This window comes from Mycetomoellerius zeteki, unplaced genomic scaffold (assembly GCF_001594055.1).
Source record: "Mycetomoellerius zeteki isolate Tzet28-1 unplaced genomic scaffold, Tzet1.0 scaffold79, whole genome shotgun sequence".
In the NCBI taxonomy this organism is placed as follows: domain Eukaryota; kingdom Metazoa; phylum Arthropoda; class Insecta; order Hymenoptera; family Formicidae; genus Mycetomoellerius; species Mycetomoellerius zeteki.
The window spans coordinates 1,740,916-1,764,671 of NW_017257819.1; the positions used below are offsets into that span (position 1 = coordinate 1,740,916).

Genomic DNA, 23,756 nt, shown 5'->3' on the forward strand with positions numbered 1-23,756 from the left:
TTTATGCAATATCTTGTATATTAATACTAAATATAAAGTGAACTTGCATCTGTTTCGTTAATATATCGTCACCAATTGTCACGGCCATTTACACTCAAAATACAGATCATAATGGACAAAGAAGGTACATGAAATCGGTGTTGTACTTTTATATCTCCTTACATCTCCTAGTGAAAAAAGTTCTTATATTTTGAAGAATTTGATAATTATTCAAATTATCTAAGTCGTCCCTAATTTAATAAAATCATGCTCGTTCGCGTTTTTGCACGAAGCAAAAAAATCTGGCTGTAAAAAGTGTCGCTTTACCAGAAAGTGAGATATTAATTGTTGAATCTGACAAGGTTTGTCAATCTTTTAGGTAAAGATATCTATCATACTAATGAAATATTGTGATGTGAACATGCACATTGATAGAAAAAATGTGCGAAATGAAGTATGTACATACTTGTTGACAAAGGAAGCTTTTCAACAAGAAACACTTAACATAATAATCATTTCATCTTTGTTTAACATTATAGATACTTTTTCCATCAGATTCTCTCGCTTATTTTGTAAGAACGTATCAAAAAGCTTAATTTTATCAGTATTGAAAGTAAGGCAACTAAAATAAATAATTGCTAAAATATTTCCACTAGGATTGTAATGGAAGGTATTAAGTAGTAGTCTTGTCGAGTGAGAATCTAAAAATAATCGTTTGACAAACTTTCACAGAAATATGTCAATACTTCAACAGCATTATAAAAAATGATAAAGATGTTTCTGCTGGCATGGCTGCCATTCGTACCTTATTGAAAGTATTAAAACATTCTAAATGTAAGTATTGCCAGAAGTATACTTATATATCTTGATATAAAATGTATACATATATATTTTAAGATTATCATTTAATATAAACGCATACATATTGATCTTTTATTGTATACATTCGTGTTGAGTGAATTTCTTGAACATTACAATAAAATATTTAAAAAATATAATGTTTTGTGTTTATGTGTGTGTGTGTGTGCATGCATTATATTTTTTAATATTTCATTGTAATGTCCAAAATGTGCGTACACAAAGTTGTCTCTCATTTGCTCTCTTTGCTTTTATAGCAGAAACAATTCAGGAGCTTCGGATTTGCTTACAACATGCAATTGATGCTATGCGTTCCACAGAAACTCCGGTCACTGCAATTGCTTCGGGAAGTGAATTGTTTCTCCGTTTTATCACATTAGCGACATTGGATACACCCGTAAGAACACTAACGTTTAGATTTTGTTTTATATTCTGAGAACAAATTTCTTAAAGTTTAATCTTTAAATGATAACTTATTGATGTGTTAATTTTTTTTATTAGTCAATCGCAGAATGTAAAGGGATCATGTTGGAAAGAGGAAAAGTATTCTATGAAAAATTAGTTGCAGCTCGAGGAAAAGTAGCCAAGGTTGCAGCACACTTTATTACTGATGGCTCGGTAAGGACAGGCATAAATTATTTAAGATATATGAGATATTTCCATTATTTTCTGACTTTTACTGTGTTATTTTATCAGACCATACTCACGCATTCAAAATCAAGAGTAGTGCTGCAAGCAATGAAGGAAGCTGCTGCAAATAATAAAATATTTGAAGTATATGTCACATCCACATCACCTGACAATAATGGGTATGTGAAGTTCCTAAATAATAAAATACATATCTTTTGTGTGATTCCTATGATTATCAACTTTAATTTGTGTTCTTATCTTTTTCTTTTTCCTTTTTTTAATTTTATCTTTTTCCTTCAAACAGAGAAGAGATGTGCCAGAGTTTAACAAAGTTGGGAATATCGTGTACAGTGATACTAGACTCTGCAGTGGGATATGTGATGGAACACGTAGATATGGTGATGGTTGGAGCGGAAGGTGTTGCAGAAAGCGGTGGTGTAATTAATAAGGTATATGACCATTCAATGAAAATGTATAATTCTTGTAATTTATATATGTATTTTTTCCAATTCTCTTTTACAGATAGGTACATATACAATGGCTATATGTGCAAAAGAGGTGAAGAAACCATTTTATGTACTGACAGAAAGTTTCAAATTTTCGAGAATCTATCCTTTGAATCAAATAGATTTACCTAATGAATTTAAGGTAAATTATATTTGTATACATTGATTTCGAACCAGTTATAACTTTTGTATAGGAACAATGTAAAGGAATCTTTTTTGTAATAATCCATAAAATGCATTATTATTGCTTGTTGTAGTATACGTACAGTGTACTGTTAACCAAGAATTTGAAAAAGGAGCATCCCTTAGTAGATTATACTCCACCTCACTATATCAGTCTGTTGTTCACGGACTTGGGAATTCTAACACCATCAGCTGTTAGTGATGAACTCATAAAATTATACTTGTAATTTGGAGAATTTTCTGAGTGGTGAGTTTTCTAAATTCTACGAATCACAATATAATGTAAGTAAGGACAATAGTGTTTAAGTCAGTATGCGAAAATTTTGTCTGTCAAAAGTGTAAAGGTGGAAACGTCTGTTGTACGTTTTTGTAAAAAAAATATGTGTGTGTGTGTGTGTGTGTGTGTGTGTGTGTGTGTGTGTGTGTGTGTGTGTGTGTGTGTGTGTGTGTGTGTGTGCGCGCGCGCGCGCGTGTGTTGTGTATGCATGCATGCATACAGTACCAGTCAAAAGTTTGGATACCACGCGAGTTTCTCTATTTATTCAATAAAAACGAGTTTGCATAATGGCAGTAGTATGCTTAATGATGTCTAAAATATAATATTCGAGGATAACGTGTAATGTAAATATAGAAAAAGTACTTTTGTGTTCACATTTCTTGTAAAGCTTTCAAGCAAGAATTTAAAAGGTTTGTTTTATTCTTATACTAGATTGCACTAGAACTCTCTTGCTTTTATCGAACATATACCTATCTCACTTTATTAAATTCTAAAAGTTCTAAAAATACACTAGTTCATCCACAGAAAATAGACTTTTTATCACAAGTTACTGACTGATCAGTACAAACATAAGCGTTGGATCAGAGAGTCGCAAATTTCTTAGATAAATCAGTCCTTGATTATACTTTCCATCACACATAGATACCAGAGATAACATAAACAAGGTAAGATAGTAAGACCTGTGAAAAACATACTACAAAAATCCGACATTAAAATACACACTCAGAAAAATATCTGAAATTCTTGTTGAAAATGGACGAATCAGAATTTTCTGGTTAAATCTACTAGAGTTTAGTTGTGATAACTGGAACTTTGATTGATATAATCAAAATTTTTGTCCGTTTTCATCAGGCATTTTTCTCAATGAAATTTTTAATATAATTTCATGTACGGATTCTGATATTTAGGTTGGCTCTAAGGACTCAAATCAATCCTAAAAAGAGGTGATCATTTTACATAAGTAGGGCTACTCCAATCAATCCAAATTGTTATTGTTTAAATTAGTGAGAAGGGCCATTACAACCATTTTATACAGGTGCGTCCAAACTTTTCACCAGTACTATATGTATAGATATATATCGCCCGAAAAGATTGGAACAATGTTTAAGAGGAGATTATTTTAAGACGAAAATTCTAATACTAAAATTTTGAAACTATAATAGTTTTTGAACTATAAGCATTTAAAGTTACCAAATCATATCATCTAAAAAATTTATACGTTTTTGAAGTATCTCTCACCTGTGTTGAACTATAATGGAAAATATAAAAACGCTTTTTCCGGTCCAACCAATGGTTCCAAATTAGACACTTCTATTTTTATGGACTTTTAGATAGAATTTTAAAATATTTTAATGTATTTTTGTTAGTATTAAGTAAAAACGAGCAATTTGACAGTGAAAGATAAAAATTTGTCTTTATTTATGTATTACACAACAATACCACTGAGTATTTTATATATAGAAACAACATAAATGTCTTTCACATAATTGCACGTAAAAGATAACAAGTAATAAATTGTGTCTATATGAAGATTACATTATGTTATAACACATTAAAATGTACTCAACGGAATCTTATGTAATCTATACACATAAAGACCTCTTGTAATTGTGTGCAATGTTATACATTGATGTCGTTTGAACAAAACATTGTAAGAAACAGAATGTCTAAATTACAAGAATCTTGGATCATTAACTTTGAGCGTTAAATGAAGTTAACTTTTTAAATTTTATACACATAAACTACAAATGGATACATGCATTTACATATCATTTTTATCACGATTATATATTACATATAATTATTACGTATAATTTATAAATATAAAATTTCGTTTCTCTCCCCCTTTCCTCGCTCTTTTCTCTTTCATTAGAGAAATAAGAAACTCTTATAATTAAAATATTATACTATAAAGATTCTTAATTATACCTTTTCTCTCCTAATGGTTTATATAAGACTAAAATATTTTTTAAAATCAGTGATATTAGTTTTTTCGTGACATTTCGCGTGTTTTTATTTAACGAGATTCCATGCAAATATTAATTAAATGGATATACGATACGAAATATGCAGCTATATATATTGCTTAAATATATATATATATATATATATACCTTCTATAGACTTTAATATTTCCTATATATTTTTAACGGGATGCTGGAATAACGAAATTTATTGACATTACAGGTTTCTATTTTCTTTTAATTGACTTTACAGAATTGAAAACCTTTTATATGTTTAAAATAAACACGAAAATAAATTGCAGAATACTCAGCTTAAGCTTAAAAATAAAAAGAAATAAAAATTACTGACACATATATAGATAGTTTTTTAAATATTTTTCTTAACTCTTCATGATCACACTTCAAAACACGTTTTGCACGAATGGCTGCTAAACGCACACTAACGGTCCGATTAAAAAGCTAAGCATCTCTATCGATAGTTGAAGCTTCAAACTTTCAGTCGATGGCAGGTACGAGCCCTTCCGACGCCAGAAAGTTCATCTTTCATCTAGCGTGAAAAATGATGCTCGGGTCATTTTGACCCAGAAAGACCACGAAGGGTTAAGCTTAAGAAAATAATAGCCCGCGATTTATTCTTGTGCGTATGTACTTTAATTATAAAAGAGAGAGTTTTTAATTCTGTAAAGTTAATTCGAATCAGTATATTGTCAATAATTCCCATTGTCAGAATCCCCTTGAGGATTTTAAAGTCGTCTGTTTTACCGATTCAATAGCATTTACATACGGTTTGTGTATCATTGCACACTACTACATCATCCCACGCAGATTCCTATCATTTTGAGACGAAAATACTCATATCGAAATGTCAAGACTATAAGTTTTTTAATTATAAGTATTTAAAATTAGGATCGTGTCGCCTAAAGTTTGTGCGTGTAGAGGTGGTTGACATTTTGCGTTGTACTGTAGAACGAAATGCCAAAACGCGTGAATTTAAGGATTGGTGATAAAAGTAAGTAGGGGTCGCGATGGGAGAAGTTCAACTAGGAGTTCTACGTTCGACATGGTAGAATCAGCGGAAGAGAAAGGACGAGAAAAAGAGGGAGAGGAAGTTAGGGAGATTGTGCTGGAGGAGGGAAATGTCAGGAAAAAATTCGCTGGATTAGGACGGATGAAATGAATTCTGCGTTAAGGGAAGGAGAACGGGGAAGAGGTGAAGGCGGGGATGTCACAACCGGGGGAGAGGAAAACACCTAAACATTTGGTATTAGAATTTTCGTCTCAAAATGATTTCAGGAATCTGCCATTAACAGATAGTGCGTCGAGTCTGAAACACCCTGTAGAATCCCTTTAAATATGCTGGAAATCTTTCATATCGAAAATTATAAATATGTTTCCACTGTATTTTTAATTTTAATGAAAAATGACAAATTTATAATAAATACATAAATATAAGATACGTTTGAATACCTTTTAATGTACGTTTGAATACCTTTTACTATACAATTTAATGTACGTATGGTCATTATATATACATCCGAAAAACACTACAAAATATTAAAGAAAACACAGATGACGAAAGAATTGAATAAATAAAGTCCATATGCTATGTCATAATCATGTGTGAATACAAACATGTATTCAAGTTCAAAACATATGTTCAAACATATGTAATCTATTCACACGCACACGCAGAAGGTGAATCATTTAAGACCGATCACTTAAGTAATACCCAAATTTTGAGGATGAGAAGAAATGTTTGAAGTAAAATTGTTTGTTATTGAGGAGGTCATCATCATGCAATGGTGAATATCATTTCCTAAGTGGAGACGCTTAGGAGATATAAAGATCGTTTCAATTTTTTTTTTAAATCATGCATTATCGAATACCGACGATTGTGATTCTCTCTAAGAAATAATCGACTGTGATTGATCAATTGTCATAGATTACGGCTTGGTATAAATAATCCTTAATTTTTACGGTACTTCCGAAGGCTATTGTTACGGAAAGTGTGCGGCAACTCCAACTGACTCACCCTATGTGTGTATATGTGTGCATGTGCGCGCGCGTGTGTGAGGAAGAGAGAGAGAGAGCTAACAGTATTATTAATCATAAATTGAATTGTGTATATGGACGGAGAAATATAATAATTTATAAAATATAATAGTTAAAGAGAGGGACTCATTGGTACACATCCACTCACATCGGCTAGTGCCTAGTAATTTTTCACTGTTTTACCAATGAGAATATTTTATTTTAAATTTGATTAATTAACAATGCGCGCTATCGGATCCCTCTTATAATAAAACATTACGAATAAAAAATATAAGCGATGGCATTCACATTGACATGATTTTACAATGACGTATATATGTTTTATACTGATATATACATATGTATATGTATTTAAACACAGCATATCAAGAAAAAGCATAACAGAATAATTAAAAATAATTGTTTTCCTTTTTTGTTTTCTGCATATACCATGTTCTGATAAATCATCCATTGTTTTCTTGTTTTTTTATTATTCTATCTTATTTGCTTAAAAAAAATACCTTAAAATACCTTTGTTTGTAATAACTAAATTTTCTGTAACTCATCGTTGATTAACACATTCATAGTCATTAATGTAGTATTGTCCTTTTAGAAATTGTAGTTGGTTGCCACTGATACAATAATACGTCTTTTTGTATTGTAACTTTAAATTAATCAAAATGAGTTTTAAACTAATAATAATTTTAACTTGAAAATCAAACAAAAAGACAATTGCTTTGAAAAATATTGCACAAGAAATAAATATTCCTCTCCTCATAATCGAGGCACATTTTTAAAACATTATTATTTGAAAATGACTCGAAAAATGAGCCGAAACAATAAAGTATTATACGTATATGACTAAATCTCCTATCTACTAAATTTATTTCTGCGTTTTAACATAACCGCGTGTGATTCGTTTTATTTGTCGTTTCTTTTAATATTTGAAATAAATATTAAATAAATATTATTGTATTCATATATAAAAGTGTACAATTTTTTATTGTAAAAATATTTAATTAATTTTACTTTCATGTTCAAATGTTTGATTAAAAATGTTCATTAAAAATATATTATATATATGGATATAATAAATTCAAAAATCTTTAACATTTCTCGTATTCAAAATTTGACATTTCTCTGTTTGGATTTGTAACAAGTAGATTCCTTCGATTTCAAAAAGTTATAGTTAAATACAATATTTTAAAGCAAATTTTATAGATTTTTTCCTATTTTGATATGTAACAGAACTTTGCGGCAATCAGCTAGATTAAAGTTTATTGTATTCTGCTTCTAGTTAAAAAAAAAATGGTAAAATTATCGGCTGCGAAAGTGTTAAGATTCCTTTCATTTAATGTATCAGAATTGGGAAGATCCCGTTCGCTTACAAATTAATTGCCTACAGCACCATTTGCGCACAAAAATTATTGCCTACAGCTCAATTGCCTACATACACTATTGCGCACAAATGTAAAATTAAAAGAAAAGGCACATTTTCACACACGACACTATTGCATATAAATTGCATTGCATACATATTATTGTCTACAGATAGATTACCTACTAGCACTTTTGCGCACATATAAAGGATAATTTTGGAATACGGGCTTCACTGCGAAACTTGATAAAAATGATGCTGTAATTACATGCAATAATTACATGCATTAAAACTGTAGGTCTCATATAATAGTGGATATATACATGGATCGCCCAGGCTGGGAGTTGGACGTTTCCTTTGTTTTGGAAACCTCATAAGAAGTAGGCCCTGTCCCGCCTTGAGATGTTGCGCCATAGAAGAAGTATATTGTATAGAATCATTTATTTACTAAGGCGAAGATTTAATATATAAAATGTTGTATCTACATGTAGTCATAAAGCATAATTTTTATCAAATTTCGCATGAAGCCAGTGTACCAAATATCCTTAATTTTATGTGCGCGCAAAAGAGCTTGTAGGCAATAATATTATGTGCAATGCAGTTTGTGTGTAATGATGTCGTGTGTGCAAACGTGCCCTTTTTCTTAATTTTATATTTATGCGCAACAATATATGTAGGCAAACAACTATCGGCAAATGTGATGTAGGCAAATGGTGTCAGCAATCAGTTTGTAGGTAAACGGGTTTCTCCTTCAGAATCTAATATATTAAGAGAATGCTGGAGTCGTCTGTATTACCGATGAAATTAACATTTTTAATGTTTTTTAATTCCAAATTCGGTAGTAGTGACATCTTTCATTCATTTCTTATTATATATTGTTGTGTGTCACTCAAACACATTCATCTGTCCTTATCTAACATATTGCAACGCCATTTCACAAGATCAAACACCTACTGCTAGACACGATTATTGCTTTGTTTACCATTCCGAGTCTTCCAGCGTTCGTATACACGTTATTTGCAGATCGATATAAAGCTTTCTTTTTAAACTTTTAATCTTAATTTCATAAACTCAGTATTGTTTGTGCATGTAACATGCTTAGTGCTGCACTATCATTTGGTCCATACGAGCTATAAAACTTTTGTATTAAGGAAACATCTATGTCAGGTGACAGAGGCTCTACGAGTTGGAAAAATGTAAACTTTTAACTTTTGTTTCGATTTTAGTTAGTTTTGAGTATAAAGTCTATTGCAGCATTACCAAATTTTGCGTCCACTTTAATCCTATGAAAGGATTTTTTATTTCGTTCAGCAAATCCGGAGATTTATATCGATCTGCAAAGTCCCGACAATTTGGCCACTCCAGCATCCTTAAGGCCCAATTTTTTATTATCTTGTTAATTTGTGGTTAAATTTAATCTGATGTTCAATGAGTTTCATTCATGACATCATCATAGACGAAACCCATTGGATAAAACATCAGACTAAACTTAACCACAAGTTAATCAGAAATGAAAAAAATCGGATCTAGAATATCTTTTTAATGCGAATCAATCACATTTTTCCTTGACACATTGTATTTATAGAATAAAATACGGTTTGGTTGTGAGCATTTCATATTTTTTCGAAGCTACTCTGGCAGAAAAGTTTTACGAAAAATTACATAAATTGAGATGTCTTAAAAATTATTAGTTTTTCATAGATATTCGTAGTGGGACGTAGAGCGACATTGTTTCTTTGAAAAACCTAGAAATTCTCCGCCCTCAAACAACGCCACTCTACGTCTCACTACGTATATCTACGAAAAATTAAGAATTTCTAAGATTTTCTATGTAGTTTTTCTATGTACTTTTTCGTAAAAATTTTTTTTCCGCCAAGGTATATACAGGGTGAGTCACTTAAGGCCAGCCCAAATATTGTACCTTTATACTTTTATTAACAGAATAATGAGATGAATCAATTGGTGGAAAGAAAACACATAGTTGCTTATTTAAAAAATTATCCATTTTGTGTGCATACATATTTTTTTAAAGCAACTATGTTTTCCTTCCATGAATTGATTCATCTCATTATTCTGCTCATAAAAGTATAAAGGTACGCGCGATTAACAAAAAATTAACAGTTTACGAATTATTTAACATTTTATGTCAATATGTATCACAATAAAGTATAAAATATATCGTAAACTATTGGTTTTTTGATATCTCTACCATTATATTTTTATATGCGGAATAATTAGAAGAATCATATTAGATAAAAAAAATTATACAATTCTATTAAAAAAAAAATCGACGTGACCTTCATCTTTTTGGCGTCTTTACCTAGAAGAAAGGCAACATGACCAAAACACGTCTGTTTCCCCTGAAATCGTTCCACTTTCATCTGAAACATTTTTTCCTATCTCCAAAATTGTGGATGTTGTTCGGGTGGTTGGTCTTAAATGACTCACCCTGTATATATATATATATGTATATATATAATTGTTATTATGGCGTTTTCATGACCAATTTAAGCTTATTGGCCATAAAATAGTCCTAACATAGTACTTATAAATATGCTTGCGTTAATGTCTCGACCACGGTGAATATTTGATCGAAATGTGGCCGTTTCTCTGGTTCGTAATCCCAGCATCGCAGCATTAATCGATAGATCTCTTCAGGTGTTCCATCCGGAGCTGGCATTCGATACCCTGATGCACAATCAATGTGTGCGTAAATTGGTGCAGAATACATTAATCGCAAAACAAATGTAAGTATACAAGGTGTACCATTTCAGTTGACCATCTCAAATATCTCTTGAACAGTATATTTTAGGGAAAAATGTTTTACATAAAAAGTTTTATGACTTTAAGGAAAACATAAGAAGGTATTATTGGTGTGACTTTGGGTGGCATTGTCGAAATCAAGACAAGGTCACTTTGAATTTTTTAAATGGAATCTCCCATTTTTCATTATATATTCTCGTAACTCTTACCTCGAGAGCTTTTCAAAACATAATAAAATTTTTTTTCATTAAGTGCTTTTCGAATTATAAGACTTGAAAGTTACAGTACCGCCAGCATTAGTATTAGCCAAGATGTCCGATCGATGGCTACAACCTCTTGAGTTGTTCAGTTTCCTGACCTTAGTAACATTTATCAAGACCAAAAACTTGAAGGTTTTTCCTCTTATTTTCATTTTTATGTAAAAATGAAAATAAGAGGATCTTCAATGGCCTTGATACTTAATGAAAAATAAAAGGCCATTTAAAAAATTCAAAATGACCTTGCCTTGATCTTGACAGCGCCTACCAAAGTCAAACCAATGGTACTTTCTTATGTCCCCGTTGATAATCCCGTCATAAAACTTTTGTTTGAAATATTTTTTTCCTAAAATGTACTGTCAAGAGATATTTGAGATAGTTAATCAAAATAAAACGCCCTGTATACAAGGTGTATACTAACAATAAGTATGCTAAAAGATTTCAAGAGGTAATTTCTTCATTTCACAAATTTAAGACGAAAACTTCATATGATCATATATCTGAAACGATTTAGTTTCAAAGACACAGGATGTCAAAGATGATTGAAAAATTCGTTTTTTCCAAAAATTTCGAAAACTATTCAAATTATTTTAATAAAAAACTTTAAATATATATGAAAATTGAACAAAACAATTCAAGTGATTTTCGAAACTTTTGAAAAAAAAAACGAAAATTTTCATTCAATTTTGACACCCTGTATTTTTAAAACTAAGCCGTTTCGAATATATAGTCATATGAAGTTTATCATTTTGAATTTGTGAGAAATCATTCCTTAAAATCTTTCAGCGTACTTAATACACCCTGTATAATATAGACACTTAATTTAAATATCACAACAAGATACGTTGACTCATGTTCTCCGAAGTCAAAGACTCGGATCGGACCGAAACCGATAACCAGGCCGTAATTTTTGTCGGATCGAAACCGATAACCGGATCCAAATTATGTAGGCTAATGGATTGATACGTCAAAGACTCAGACCTGACCGAAAACGTTTTTGGGTTTGGGTTTTTTAACTTCGGTACGATCGTCCAGTTGACGATTGTCATAATTCATTTTCTTACCTGCATCTATTTTCTCGCGTGCCTGTGAATTGGACATGCCGCTGTATGGATTACCGCCTTTGGAGAATATTTCCCATATCAAAATCCCGTAACTCCAAACATCACAAAGCGATGTATATTTACCTGAGACACGACGTAATGTATTAGTGGTAACAATAGAATGTTTAACATTAGATGATGAAAACATAAACTTATGATTTACCGAAATTCAGAGCTTCTGGTGCGGTCCATTTAATGGGAATTTGTTTCATACCATCTGAAACTATGTATTCTTCTTCTTCTCTCGACATTCCAAAGTCAGAAATTTTGACTATGCATTCATATCCTAAGGAAATAAAGTATACAACATTATATTTTATCCATTATTGCTTAACTCGTCAAGTTTAAATTTAGTGTCTTCTCCCATTCTTTCCCATCTTAAAATTTAATTTATTTAGCTACCTTACCTACGAGGCAGTTACGAGCGGCTAAATCTCTATGGATGCAATACTTGGATTCCAAGTAACTCATACCAGCCGCAGCATCCTTACACATACGCAGTTGCTCCCGTTGTGTTATTGTACTAGCATTCTTTCGTAAATACGTGAGCAACGAACCACCTAGAATTAACGATTAGCATGTAGACTATCGTAGCATATATTGCATCGGTAGATTTTCAATTTCGTATTTTAATACGATAGCATGAGAGCTAGAGATGTTAATGGTATTAGCATAATGCAACGTAATGAGATCTGATGGCTTACCGGGCACCAGTTCCATCACGATCATGATCGGTTGTTTTTGAACGCAGATACCGATGAGTTTAACTATGTTCGGGTGATCATATTGTTTCAATATTCTCCCCTCTTGTAGAAACTTGCGTTTTTGCTCGTCCGGTAACGTTACCTTGCATGTCTTCACAGCCACCTCAGTCTTACAAGTCTTCAATTGCGCCTTGTAAACGTCTCCAAAATTTCCCTATGATCACATCGTCGACATCATATCGCGGCATATAAAACATGCAGGAAAGCTATTGTCAGCCTACTCACTCGAGTTGCGCCTTGTAAACGTCTCCAAAATTACCCTACGATCACATCGTCGACATCATATCGCGACATATAAAACATACAGGAAAGCTATTGTCAGCCTACTCACTCGACCTATTTTCTCCAAAAGAATGACATCATCGTTATTAAGCTCCCACCGCTCGCGCAAAATTGGCGTCTTAAGAATAGCACCAGATCGACTGGTCACTGGCAAGCCAGACAGCCATTGATGCCTGATTAATTCTTGAATGGATGGGAATGCGGGTCCTTCGAATCTGTAATGTCCCTGCCATAACATACATTAATGTAATCCGTTCCTTCGAATAATAATAATTTTGAGCTATTAGAATTGAACTTTCTAATTTTAATATTATACAAATTTATGTATATTAGCGTTAATATATTCCATTGAATTTATTCTTACCTCTTGTGTAAGTTGTACAATAAAATGCTTGTGCCCGTCCCAGCAAACAGATAAAACTATTTGACACTCATCGTTTCTCATTGTTTCACGTACTAAAAAGTCCCCTTCATTGACAAGTAATCTTACAACTTCTTCTCTCGGTAGTACCCCATGAAACCATTCTTCCTCCATAAGAGGACCGCCATTTCCGTTACTTTTTTGATTATTAGTTAAATGAGAGATTCCACGTAATGGTACCTAAAAATATGTTCTTTTGAAAGTATGTTATTTATTTTTTTCCTTTATTTTTCCGTTCTTTTTTGCAAGCAACTAAAAACAATTTTGAGTTTCATCGTTGTTACAACAAATAAGCAATATATTGGGGACAAAATAATATTTTGCAATTTCAATCACTACCACATACAGAGTGCTTCAGAAACAGATGATTAAACTTTGGTATTCTAACTCTCCTTAAACATGAAAAAAGATCATATAAACATAAGTTCGGAAACTTTTTTTTTTTCGAGATATAAACGCTCTTTTTTTAGCTCGAAATTTTACGTGGATAGATATCACCCGTAACGAGAAAGAGTAGAATACGATATCAAGGTTTAGCCACCTATTTCTGAAACATCTTGTATATGCTCTATATAACTTATTTCTGTATAAATGTATAAATATTAATGTAAAAATATTTATTTTCATGCGTGAAATTTTCATGCTTAGCATGGATAACAACATAATTCAGCATTAACAAAATATATTCTAGATGATATGCTCATTATTCATGCAACATTTTTTAATTATGATAAATCATGTAAACCATAATTCTGTATATAAAAATATGGTAGCAGGACGAAGTTGTTTGCGAACCTTGCACTAATTTTTGTAATAAAAAGAATATCAATATGGAGAAATAGATACTGCTTACGTCTGCGTGGCAGTATAAGAATAAAAGAATTTATTACAATACAAAAGCTGGGGCAGATGTGTTGTATGTGAGTTTTACATAGTAACACAAGATATATCAAACATCTTATCGATTGGACGCAGAAAATACACGAGCACTCAGATATCACACGAATAAAATGTAACACATACAACCGGGGGACTATTTTTATCTGCTTTAGGCCCTTCACTATTTGCCCTAATTATTCCGTTTTTCGAGTCATTAATTGCCGGCAAGGATTTAAAGGGTAATTTTAATATTGTCATGAACCGCTGATTTCTCCTTAGTGTGAATAGACCGTCTGCGACTGTATTTCTCTGTAAAGGGCTAGATCTAACTATAATTCTTAAACTTATAATTCTAAAACTTATAATTCCAGGCAACTTATATATAATATTAAATGGGGGAGGGAGAGTAATTAATATAATATTTTTATATATTATTGTCACAGTTACAAAGTAATTTTTTAATTTTTGTGGATATTGAGGTTTGATTATAATAATTTATTTCTAGGAACATCCTTTATAAAAATCTTTTTTTGAGAACATTCCTAAGGAGGCATAGGACTCTTTCAACTTCAAAAAGTATACCTTTTTCATGTTTTTTTTCTGGAAAAGATATATAAGCTACAAGGATCGAATTTTACGTAAATGAAAGTACATATTTTTTTACTATTAATTACTATTAATCACAATTTTTTATTTTATGTTCATTTAAAAGTACCCTGATTTTTCCTAGGTCTTGCATGGCATTTCATGGTACCAGAAATATCTCCAACCTGATTCATCTAAAACAAAAAATTCAAAGAGTCTTAAAGTATATTAAAAATTGTAATTCCTATCGGATGTGATTTTAAAATTTTGTTATTTTCTCCTTTTCCCCTGTCCATGGTCATAAGATGATGAAGAGAATGGTTTACTCTAGATTTAGCTGGTGGTTGGAATTCCACAATCTTCTCCTTCCGTCGCAATACGACTTTAGAAAGGGAAAATCCTGCTCAAACAATTTTGCGATCCTCTCTTCAGATTCTCGTAGCGTTTAGAAAAGGCTTCTCAACAGTTCCTGAATACTAAGTCTATCTTTGATAACGTCCTTTGCGACATCTTATTAGAGAAACTTGCTAAGCTGGAAATTCCACCCAACACGCTTACATTTGTATAGAACTCGATCTCATCTAGGCAAGTAACCTGTAGATATGGGGAGATAATGAAACCATTTGGACATATAAAGGCCACAGGGTTGCGTCCTAAGTCCTTTACTTTACTCTAGAAAGGATTCGGATAGCGCTGGATGACCGTCGTCAAGAAACATATATTCTTTTCATTTATTTTGCAAATTAAAAAAATTTTTATTTTTAATAAAATGGTGGACTTTCAAACTTAAAAAATCGATTTTCGATAAAAATTTCAACTTTCTGAAAAAAAAATCGAAAAAAGCATCTAATAGGGACAATTTTTAATACTTATGACTCTTTTTGTTTTAGATTAACCAAGTTGAAGATATTTCTGGTACCGTGAAATGCTGTATGCCGTGTAAGGCCTAGGAAGAAAGAGAATACTTTTCAGTGAAACATAAAATAAAAATATATTATTAGTAGTCAAAAATATGTACTTTCATTTACATAAATTCGATTCTTGTAGCTTATATATTTTTTTGAGAAAAAAAACATGAAAAAGGCATTCTTTTTTAAGTCAAAAGAGAACTACTTCTTTAATATCAAGGATTACAGGAATTTAATACTAAATTATAATTAATAAAATGTTTAGTTTTTCTTTGTTAGCAAAAAAAGGAAGAAATTACTTTTCAGATTCTACTTACTTTATTAATTGCAGGTGAATCAGTGAAAGAACTTTCCATAGAAAGATCGCAACCCGAAGGTAACTCTTCACAGCCTAATTCATTGAGGGCGCCTCTAATGACATCCACTTGTCTTTGTAATTTTTTCTCCTGGCAACGTAATCTCAGTTCTTCCCTTTCACGAGAATAGTCTAAGACTAAAATCCTAATGGTGCACGACGTTTGAAAGTTTATTCATGAGCAAATATCGAACTTGGTTGTAACAAAACATTAGTATTGATGCATTATATATTAGCGGTAAAAAAATTTATACCTAGAATCGCTATTATTTTCTTGTGGGAACTGCGAGCTTTGTCGATTTTGTTGCGTAGTTTTGAGGGAACCTTCGAGTTCTGTGAGGCGACTTCTCAACCAATCTATAGTCAAATTATCGACAGTCAGTTTATTTGGCAATAATTTCCCTGAAGTGTCATCCACAAGGTTCTCATCAAATGTAAATCTAATCGGAGATGCTGGCCTAGTTCTACATTAACATTACAATTTGCAATATTTGTGTTAAAATATATTTTTTAAGTATAGAAATAATTATAATGTTACATATGTACTTATGCTTTCCAATAAAATCTTTATACTCCTCGATAGGCTTAATACTATCGACTGCCTTTAGCACTTTCATATGAATCTCTAGGAATTTCTCTGTTGTAAAATCTGTATACTTTACAATATCCTGAAGTATTCCTTTCCTAGAAGAAACGAATATTAAGTATTTTGTACGTGTAAAAAATAACTTAATTTTTAATAAAGTTTTTACCTTCTCCATTTCTAGTTGCATGCAAATAGAAAAATCAAGATGAAATATTAAGATTTTCATTATTCAAGGATAAAAAGTGATAAAAAAGTTAGAACTTTGCTAAGAGTGTACTATTTATCATATATAAGATAATTTATATAACGAAACTCACCATGAAGTTATGAATTCTTGGTGAATAGCCTGTTGCCGATGAAGCAAACTTGGCAAATAACAGGTTCTTAAATCATGTTCACATTCTGTCACAGCACCTAGTAGTAGTACGTATTCGTTGTGTGTTAGATGAAGCTTTCTGCATGCCTTCTGATACTTTTCTCTTACTTCGTCTAACTTGCGGCCTCCTCTACCAGCTAAAGAAATTGCATTGCTTTTTAACTAAATTTTAATTTTTTTTGAAAACTTTCGAAAAAGACTGTTTTTTCTCGCCATTCAACGACGAAGTAGTTAAACTTACTTGACAATAAGATGACGTTAAAGATTTATCAATTTTATATAATTTTATTCGTAATGTTAAATGTATTATGTTCAACTTGTGATATGACCTCATGTTTTTAAAATATATTGCATCTTTCTTTCCAATGTATCTTTTTTTAATTATAATTAAACTAACATAAATGAATTGAAATATATAAAAAGATCTAACTCAAGATTGCTAAGCAAAATTAGCAGTTAGAAAAGTGAAAAACACGAGCATATTTTTTAGTTTATTGAGTTTTTGTTTAAAAATGCGAAGGTATATTAATATTATACAAAATAATGAAATTTGACATGCATCTGGGTTTTTGTAATTTGTACTTGGGTTTTTGTATTTGGGTTTTTATAAACTGGGTTTATCTGTGCCAACCCTGACTGAGCAATAATTATGAGGACTGTAATGTCACATTTTTAGCTCAAATTTATAGATTTTACACTTAAAAAAATCAGCAATTATACTATTCGATAAAACAGAGTTTCAGCTTTAAGAATCTGATTTTTTTATTGTGGTATGATAATTTTTAACAGAGTTATGAGCAATCAAAATTAAGAATGCTCTTTTATTTAATTCGCGTGTAACTTGGTAACAAAATTCATAAGGATATTTTTTTAAAATGCAGGAAAAACTTTTCACGTCAGTTAGTTAAAAATTTCACAACAAATATGTTCTGTATATAATTTTGAGCTAATAAATATCATACAACTTTCTGAACCATCCGATACATAAAACACACTTACACTTAACATAATATTCTTCAAATCTTGACCTCATTAATTTATACATCTCCAAATTTTTCTGATACTCCATTTTCTTCCTAGTTATATCATCCGTCAGCTTCACATGAATAAATAAAAGAAAATTTAAATAATAATTACATCAGGGTTCATCTAATTTGTTTATTATTTGCCATGTTAAACTTTGACGTCGTATCATAACATATATTATCTTACTTACCTGCTGAAACTGATTATTCAGCCAATTCTGTTCCTCTTGGTAGAGCTTTCTGGCCCTCCTCCTTTCCGAGTACAATGTACTCAACTGATCTACAACAATATTTTCAATAGAATCTGCCTGTTGCTTGATCAATTTTGCTGTTTGATCAATAGAGTCCATTATATCTCTCCAACTCTGCAAAAATATAAGTACTTTTTTTATATATACCTACTTTAAATGAAATGTTCATATTATTCCAGCAATTTGCCAACAAATTCAAGCAAAATATTAAGATTAGCATCAACAACAAATATATTAAGCATTCTAGTAACAGAATCTGTATATAATATAGTTTGACAGGAAATTGTCAGCGAAAATCAATTTATTACTTTGTAATCATGTAAATAGTCATATAAAATGTCTCAGTTTTAGTAATCAATCATATTCGGTTAACAAATTTTGTAACATTTCCATTAGTATTCTGCCGAGAATTTCAGTAGCACGAACTTGACAAAATTATCTGTTCAACACAAATAAGTGAAGAAGGTTATATTCAGATAAAGTAGATCTTTTTTTTGTGAATTTTACAATTTCTAATTAATGCAAACTGCGTGCCGATTATTTGTTAGTCTTGTACAACAGAGTTCTAAACTGACAGGCAATTTAATAATATTGATGAACGAAACATCCGTGTTCAACAGATTTGGTTGATTTAACTACCTGTGCTATAAGACTGCCAACGAGATCCTCATTGCGCTCGATCTTCTTTCCTTGGATGGTGAGAGAAGAAATGGTAGAGGCGTATTCTCGGTCAGACTTGACCTTTGTCGTGAGGCACCTTCGCATCGTCTCCAACAGCTTGATCTCAGCATCCTGACGGGCTAAAAGCGCCTCATGCGACGCCTGACCCTGCAGACTTGTGGAGAAACCCATCCCTCGGCGGATCGTAAACTATCACAGCAACGTGGTGGTACTGATGGTCAACGGTGGCTCATTTTAACTGTTTCGTTAAAATGGGATATCTGAACGTGACATCGGCGAATATTCCTAACTTTTAATTTAGGTGGGCTTGGCGCGTTGAACGGCGACGTGTCCGATATTGTTACATGATCAGCACCGCCAATGACGATGATAATAACGACGACGTGCCGTTACTCCGGCGCGTCCCCGCGCAACTCTGAGATCAACATTTATATTTATACGTCTCCCAAAAGCTGTAGAAAAATTTTACTTTTACTAGCAAAATACCGCCATTGGCTACATCGCACGATGATGTCGATCAAGGTATGCTCTGCTGTAGTAATGTCACAAATGGCTGCGTTCAGCAGACTCAACAGTTTTGCAACCGTTTTATGATTGTCTGCTGAGATAGGACCATTCTTCTAGATCTAAAAGTATGATCCAATTAGCGCGAAGGAAACTTCCAACAGTTGCAAAACAAACGTTCTGCTGAACGCAGCCATAGTCTATACCATGGTAGGATACTAGTGGTGCGTTCGGGAAGACGCTATTAGCGCTACTTTGTCATTCTATCTTCGTTGTTTATTAGACGTAAAACAAGGATAGAATGGCTGCGTTCAGCAGAACGTTTGTTTTGCAACTGTTGGAAGTTTCCTTCGCGCTAATTGGATCATACTTTTAGATCTAGAAGAATGGTCCTATCTCAGCAGACAATCATAAAACGGTTGCAAAACTGTTGAGTCTACTGAACGCAGCCAATGACAGAATAGCGCTAATAATGATTCCCGAACGCACCTTAGGTGAAGTATTGCGCACGTGCTCTTCCAGTAGTGAGAGGAGAGAAGGAAGCGACCAATAGCAATTTGTCCTGGGATTGCGCGCGTATTTTGAACGCTTAGAAGAGTTAAAATATAAAAACAATAATTTATTATGAAAATGACTGCCATGAAGGATTTTTCTGTTTAAATAAACTGTGGACATGAGTTTGTACATAAATGTTTTTCCGGAATATGTCATATGTAATTCCCACAAAAAAAAGTTGTTAACGAAGTACTTTTTTGAACATGATGTTTGTGCATTGTTAAATAATTTTGTTCCAGACAGCCATCTACGTTCTGACATTAGAACGACATTGAATACGTCGTCAAGATATTTGAGACGCGTATGTGACTTACAGAGTATTTCTTCAGAATGTACTATGTCTGCGATTTCTCATCCCGTAGACTTTCGCAGGGAGCTTCTAGTGATATACCGTAGTTATTCTGAGATGTATGAGTATGTCTTCGCTATATCTCCAGTACGTCTCTACAGTATCTGCGTTATCATAGTGATGTCTCTAGTATGTCAGGTATGCATACACATACATATATATATGTATGGGGCATTCCATCCCAAGTGTGCAATCCGTGAACTTTTGGATTTTTGATTTGACTGAAATTTTGATATATTACAGTACTCATCGGAAAAAGCTGCATAAAAAATAGAGGATTACCTTGGATTTATTATGCTCGTGCTTAACTTCATGGCTCAGGGTGCCATTACATGAGCGCGGAAACGCGTAACCAATCAGAAGTGATCCGCTGTTATAGTTTCGCGTTTTACCGATTACTTATTGGTTGCACGTTTCCGTGTTTCCGCGCTCATGTAATGGCACCCTCACACGTCTGCACACCATGACACCATTGCACACGCCTGTGGCCGAAAAGGCGGGAAAAAAAGGATCACTCACTGGAGTGCGTTCCAAAACTGGACTTTTGTCAACTCAAGATTCAAGTATCATTTTATCCGTGTTCACTGAATGTTGAACAAGGATAAAAGATACTCGGAGTTGATATAGTCCAGTTTTGGAACGCACCCCTGATGGCGCTATGACTGCCGCGTGTTCCGGCACTTGTATTTACGAATTTTAGTGCCACAAATATGAATGTAAAATATAATTTCAAAAAATAATTTCTATAACAATAAACTATTACTATAGAAAAGATAACCAAGAAAAAATGCAAGATCTTTTCTGGGTTATAAGTGCAATGCTTATAGAAATTAAATGCAGCAGGCAGCGTTGGTTCTGTATTTTATGTTGTAAGTTTGTTCTGAAAATATTTGACAGACGTACACGAGATATACCGCAAGAATAATTTAGAGACGTCTTTGGTATAATCGATATGATAGCAGTATATTCAGCATCAGAATCGAAGTTTAGTTATTATATTTGATATATCTTGACAATATACACGAAATAATATTTTACTGAGACGTCACATTAACGTTATTGGTTTATTCGATATAATCACAGTACATTCAGTATGAATATTGAATGTTAGCATGATATTATGTGCTGTCTGGGAGATATTCATATATATTAGAGATATATTCATATTTATTAAAGATATTCATATATTTAACTATTTAAGGCTGCAGCACAGACTTCTTCTCTTCCCTGAGTGGATTTCTCGACTCGCAAAGACATGTCAAAGTAAGTTTCGGAAAATGGAATTTCGAAAAAGTAATACGAATACGACTAATCAGAATCATTCATTTGTATAACACACTAAAATCGATATATATTATGAGCTACGGCTACGTTCTCCAAAATTCACTGTTAAAAATATATAACATATGTAACGTGGAGTCGTCGTCGACTATAAATTAGAGTTTTATACGTATTTTATACATTTTTTTTTACGTATTTTACCGTATAATACCGCAAAATGTAAAAAAACTCCAGAAAATCCTCGAAAGACCCAACCCTGATACAACAGCAATTTTTACACATGAAAAAATCGAATTATTCGTGAAAATAGAAATGAAATGTAGTACCGGCATGCGTTTCGTTTAGCGATATCAAATCATTTGCGTTTTTTTGTGCACGTTTGAAGTTTAGAGATCATTTCGTCTGCGGTGCAAGGTGAAATTTTGCGATTGTTCTGAAAATTATGTATTTCGACGTAAAATTGATCGCTGAATGAGAAAATAATTAGAGCAATTGGAGTAGAGCAAAATGGTAAAAAAATGCATTTTTAGTCGAAAATCACTTAAATTTCTCTTTTTTCGGCCTTTCTATGATTTTCTTTATGAATATTAATAAGAAAATGTATTTTGCATGACTTCATTTAAAAGCAACACTAGTTTTTCTAACAAATTAAAGGAAATTAAATTTAAAGTTATTAAAGTTAAGTTAAATTTTAAAGTTACAAAATTTATTAATTGAATGTATAAAAAAAACAAATTATTTCGTGAGAAAACACAAGCCTTCAGGTGACCTTCTAGATCACGAATGTCACAATTAAAACGCGCTCCATGTAGTATTTTAACCGTAATTTTAGCATAAAAAAATTTATGTATAAGTACAGATTATCTTGTTTAGTTACACTGGTTTTTTTTCTCAAAGAAATAATATTTCCTTATGAAACCTTTTGAGATTTCTTTCTTATATTGCTGGAAGGCTCGTACAGAGCCGGATTTTGCAAATTGGTTTTTGAAGAATTATAATAAATAAAATTATATGTATCTCAATCATTATAGTACATACATCGAGTGAGATATCAAATAAATTTTTATTTTGTCTTTTAAAAAAAAATCAATCTGTATATACGAGTCTTCAGGTGACTTTCCTGATTACGAATATCGCAATTAAAATGCTATTCGTGCAATATTTCAACCAAATTTCAGCATAAAGAAATTCATCTTCGACTAGAGCTCTCCATAGTCTTTCCTATCTAGAGTTCTTATATAAGCAACTCTATCCTATCGACCCTTAAGTAAAACCCAAAAGTATCGGAATACTAGAAAGACTGATAATAGCGTCTGACGGAATTTCCGGAGCTCTGTATCGCCTTCAATTTATATTTCGGTCAATTACATAATTTTTAAATATTTAATTATAATTATACGGATGTCTCACAAATCTTCTTAACGATACTTCATAATTTTTCATACCTAATACAAACTACTCCATGTAAGAACATTGTTTAATTTACCTCCGGTTAAATACATGTGGTCTGTTTTCTGTTTCTGCACTAGACTGCACTAGAATTCTCTTTTTCGGCAAATATCAAACATACCTTTCTCATTTTAAGTTCTGAAAGTGTTATACACTAGTTCAGCCACAGAAAACAGACCTATGGTAAAAATAATTAATTAATTACAATTAACTGAATGTCTCACAAACTTTTTCAATTGAGCTTCAAAACTCTTCATACGAAATACAAACATTTTAAAATAGCTACTCCCGCAACTATACTTGTTCATTCAAGTACATACGAATGTAACGCGCGTATGAATGCAGGTATACTTAAAATCAACCTAAACTTATAGAGTATAGAGTATATACTAATAGGTCATGAAATTGCGTATATGTTGAAAAACAAGTTGTTATAAGCGTAACTTATAATATTATTATAAACATATAATTTGCAATTAGTATTCACAGGAATCATAGGACTAAACGCGGCCAGTATTAGGTTCAAAAATATCATAAATCTACATGGTGTGTAAACTTTTAGTTAACTCCGCAAAC

At 32.1% G+C, this 23,756-nt stretch overlaps 2 protein-coding genes across 6 annotated transcripts; one reads left to right on the forward strand and one right to left on the reverse strand.

Moving 5' to 3' along the window:
- Nucleotides 1-111: 111 nt before the first annotated feature.
- eIF2Balpha (eukaryotic translation initiation factor 2B subunit alpha) lies at nucleotides 112-16,173 on the forward strand. 3 transcript variants are annotated; one of them, XM_018459009.1, is made up of 9 exons: nucleotides 112-124; nucleotides 712-813; nucleotides 1,095-1,234; nucleotides 1,339-1,455; nucleotides 1,534-1,646; nucleotides 1,772-1,916; nucleotides 1,990-2,115; nucleotides 2,231-2,403; nucleotides 16,100-16,173. In XM_018459009.1, the coding sequence occupies exons 1-8, from the start codon at nucleotides 112-114 to the stop codon at nucleotides 2,381-2,383; spliced, it is 909 nt and encodes a 302-aa protein (XP_018314511.1). In that variant the 3' UTR covers nucleotides 2,384-2,403; nucleotides 16,100-16,173. The 3 variants fall into 3 exon arrangements, with proteins under 3 accessions (XP_018314511.1, XP_018314512.1, XP_018314510.1); XM_018459010.1 differs by lacking the exon at nucleotides 16,100-16,173 and adding an exon at nucleotides 15,751-15,828; XM_018459008.1 differs by lacking the exon at nucleotides 16,100-16,173 and having other exon boundaries at nucleotides 2,231-2,557.
- FER (tyrosine-protein kinase Fer) lies at nucleotides 10,136-19,552 on the reverse strand. Of its 3 annotated transcripts, XM_018459000.1 has the most exons (15): nucleotides 19,001-19,552; nucleotides 18,302-18,475; nucleotides 18,085-18,181; nucleotides 17,027-17,222; nucleotides 16,670-16,807; nucleotides 16,378-16,587; nucleotides 16,086-16,269; nucleotides 14,420-14,584; nucleotides 13,340-13,576; nucleotides 13,025-13,201; nucleotides 12,634-12,847; nucleotides 12,337-12,489; nucleotides 12,093-12,215; nucleotides 11,891-12,013; nucleotides 10,136-10,494 (listed from the first exon to the last, which is right to left on the reverse strand). In XM_018459000.1, exons 1-15 carry the CDS (start codon nucleotides 19,211-19,213, stop codon nucleotides 10,352-10,354), a joined length of 2,547 nt encoding a protein of 848 aa, XP_018314502.1. In that variant the 5' UTR covers nucleotides 19,214-19,552; the 3' UTR covers nucleotides 10,136-10,351. The 3 variants fall into 3 exon arrangements, with proteins under 3 accessions (XP_018314502.1, XP_018314503.1, XP_018314504.1); XM_018459001.1 differs by lacking the exon at nucleotides 14,420-14,584; XM_018459002.1 differs by lacking the exons at nucleotides 18,085-18,181; nucleotides 18,302-18,475; nucleotides 19,001-19,552 and adding an exon at nucleotides 16,876-16,886 and having other exon boundaries at nucleotides 17,027-17,073.
- Between the last annotated feature and the right edge of the window lie 4,204 nt (nucleotides 19,553-23,756).

Coding starts and splice junctions, on each gene's coding strand:
- eIF2Balpha (XM_018459009.1), top strand. Junction 1,235..1,338: donor TAGCGACATTGGATACACCC/GTAAGAACACTA, acceptor TTTTTTTATTAG/TCAATCGCAGAATGTAAAGG. Junction 1,647..1,771: donor ACATCACCTGACAATAATGG/GTATGTGAAGTT, acceptor TCCTTCAAACAG/AGAAGAGATGTGCCAGAGTT.
- FER (XM_018459000.1), bottom strand. CDS start 19,213: ATGGGTTTCTCCACAAGTCTGCAGGGTCAGGCGTCGCATGAGGCGCTT. Junction 13,577..14,419: donor ATAAAAATAGTCCCCCGGTT/GTATGTGTTACA, acceptor ACATATTTTTAG/GTACCATTACGTGGAATCTC. Junction 12,216..12,336: donor CGCTCGTAACTGCCTCGTAG/GTAAGGTAGCTA, acceptor TTATTTCCTTAG/GATATGAATGCATAGTCAAA.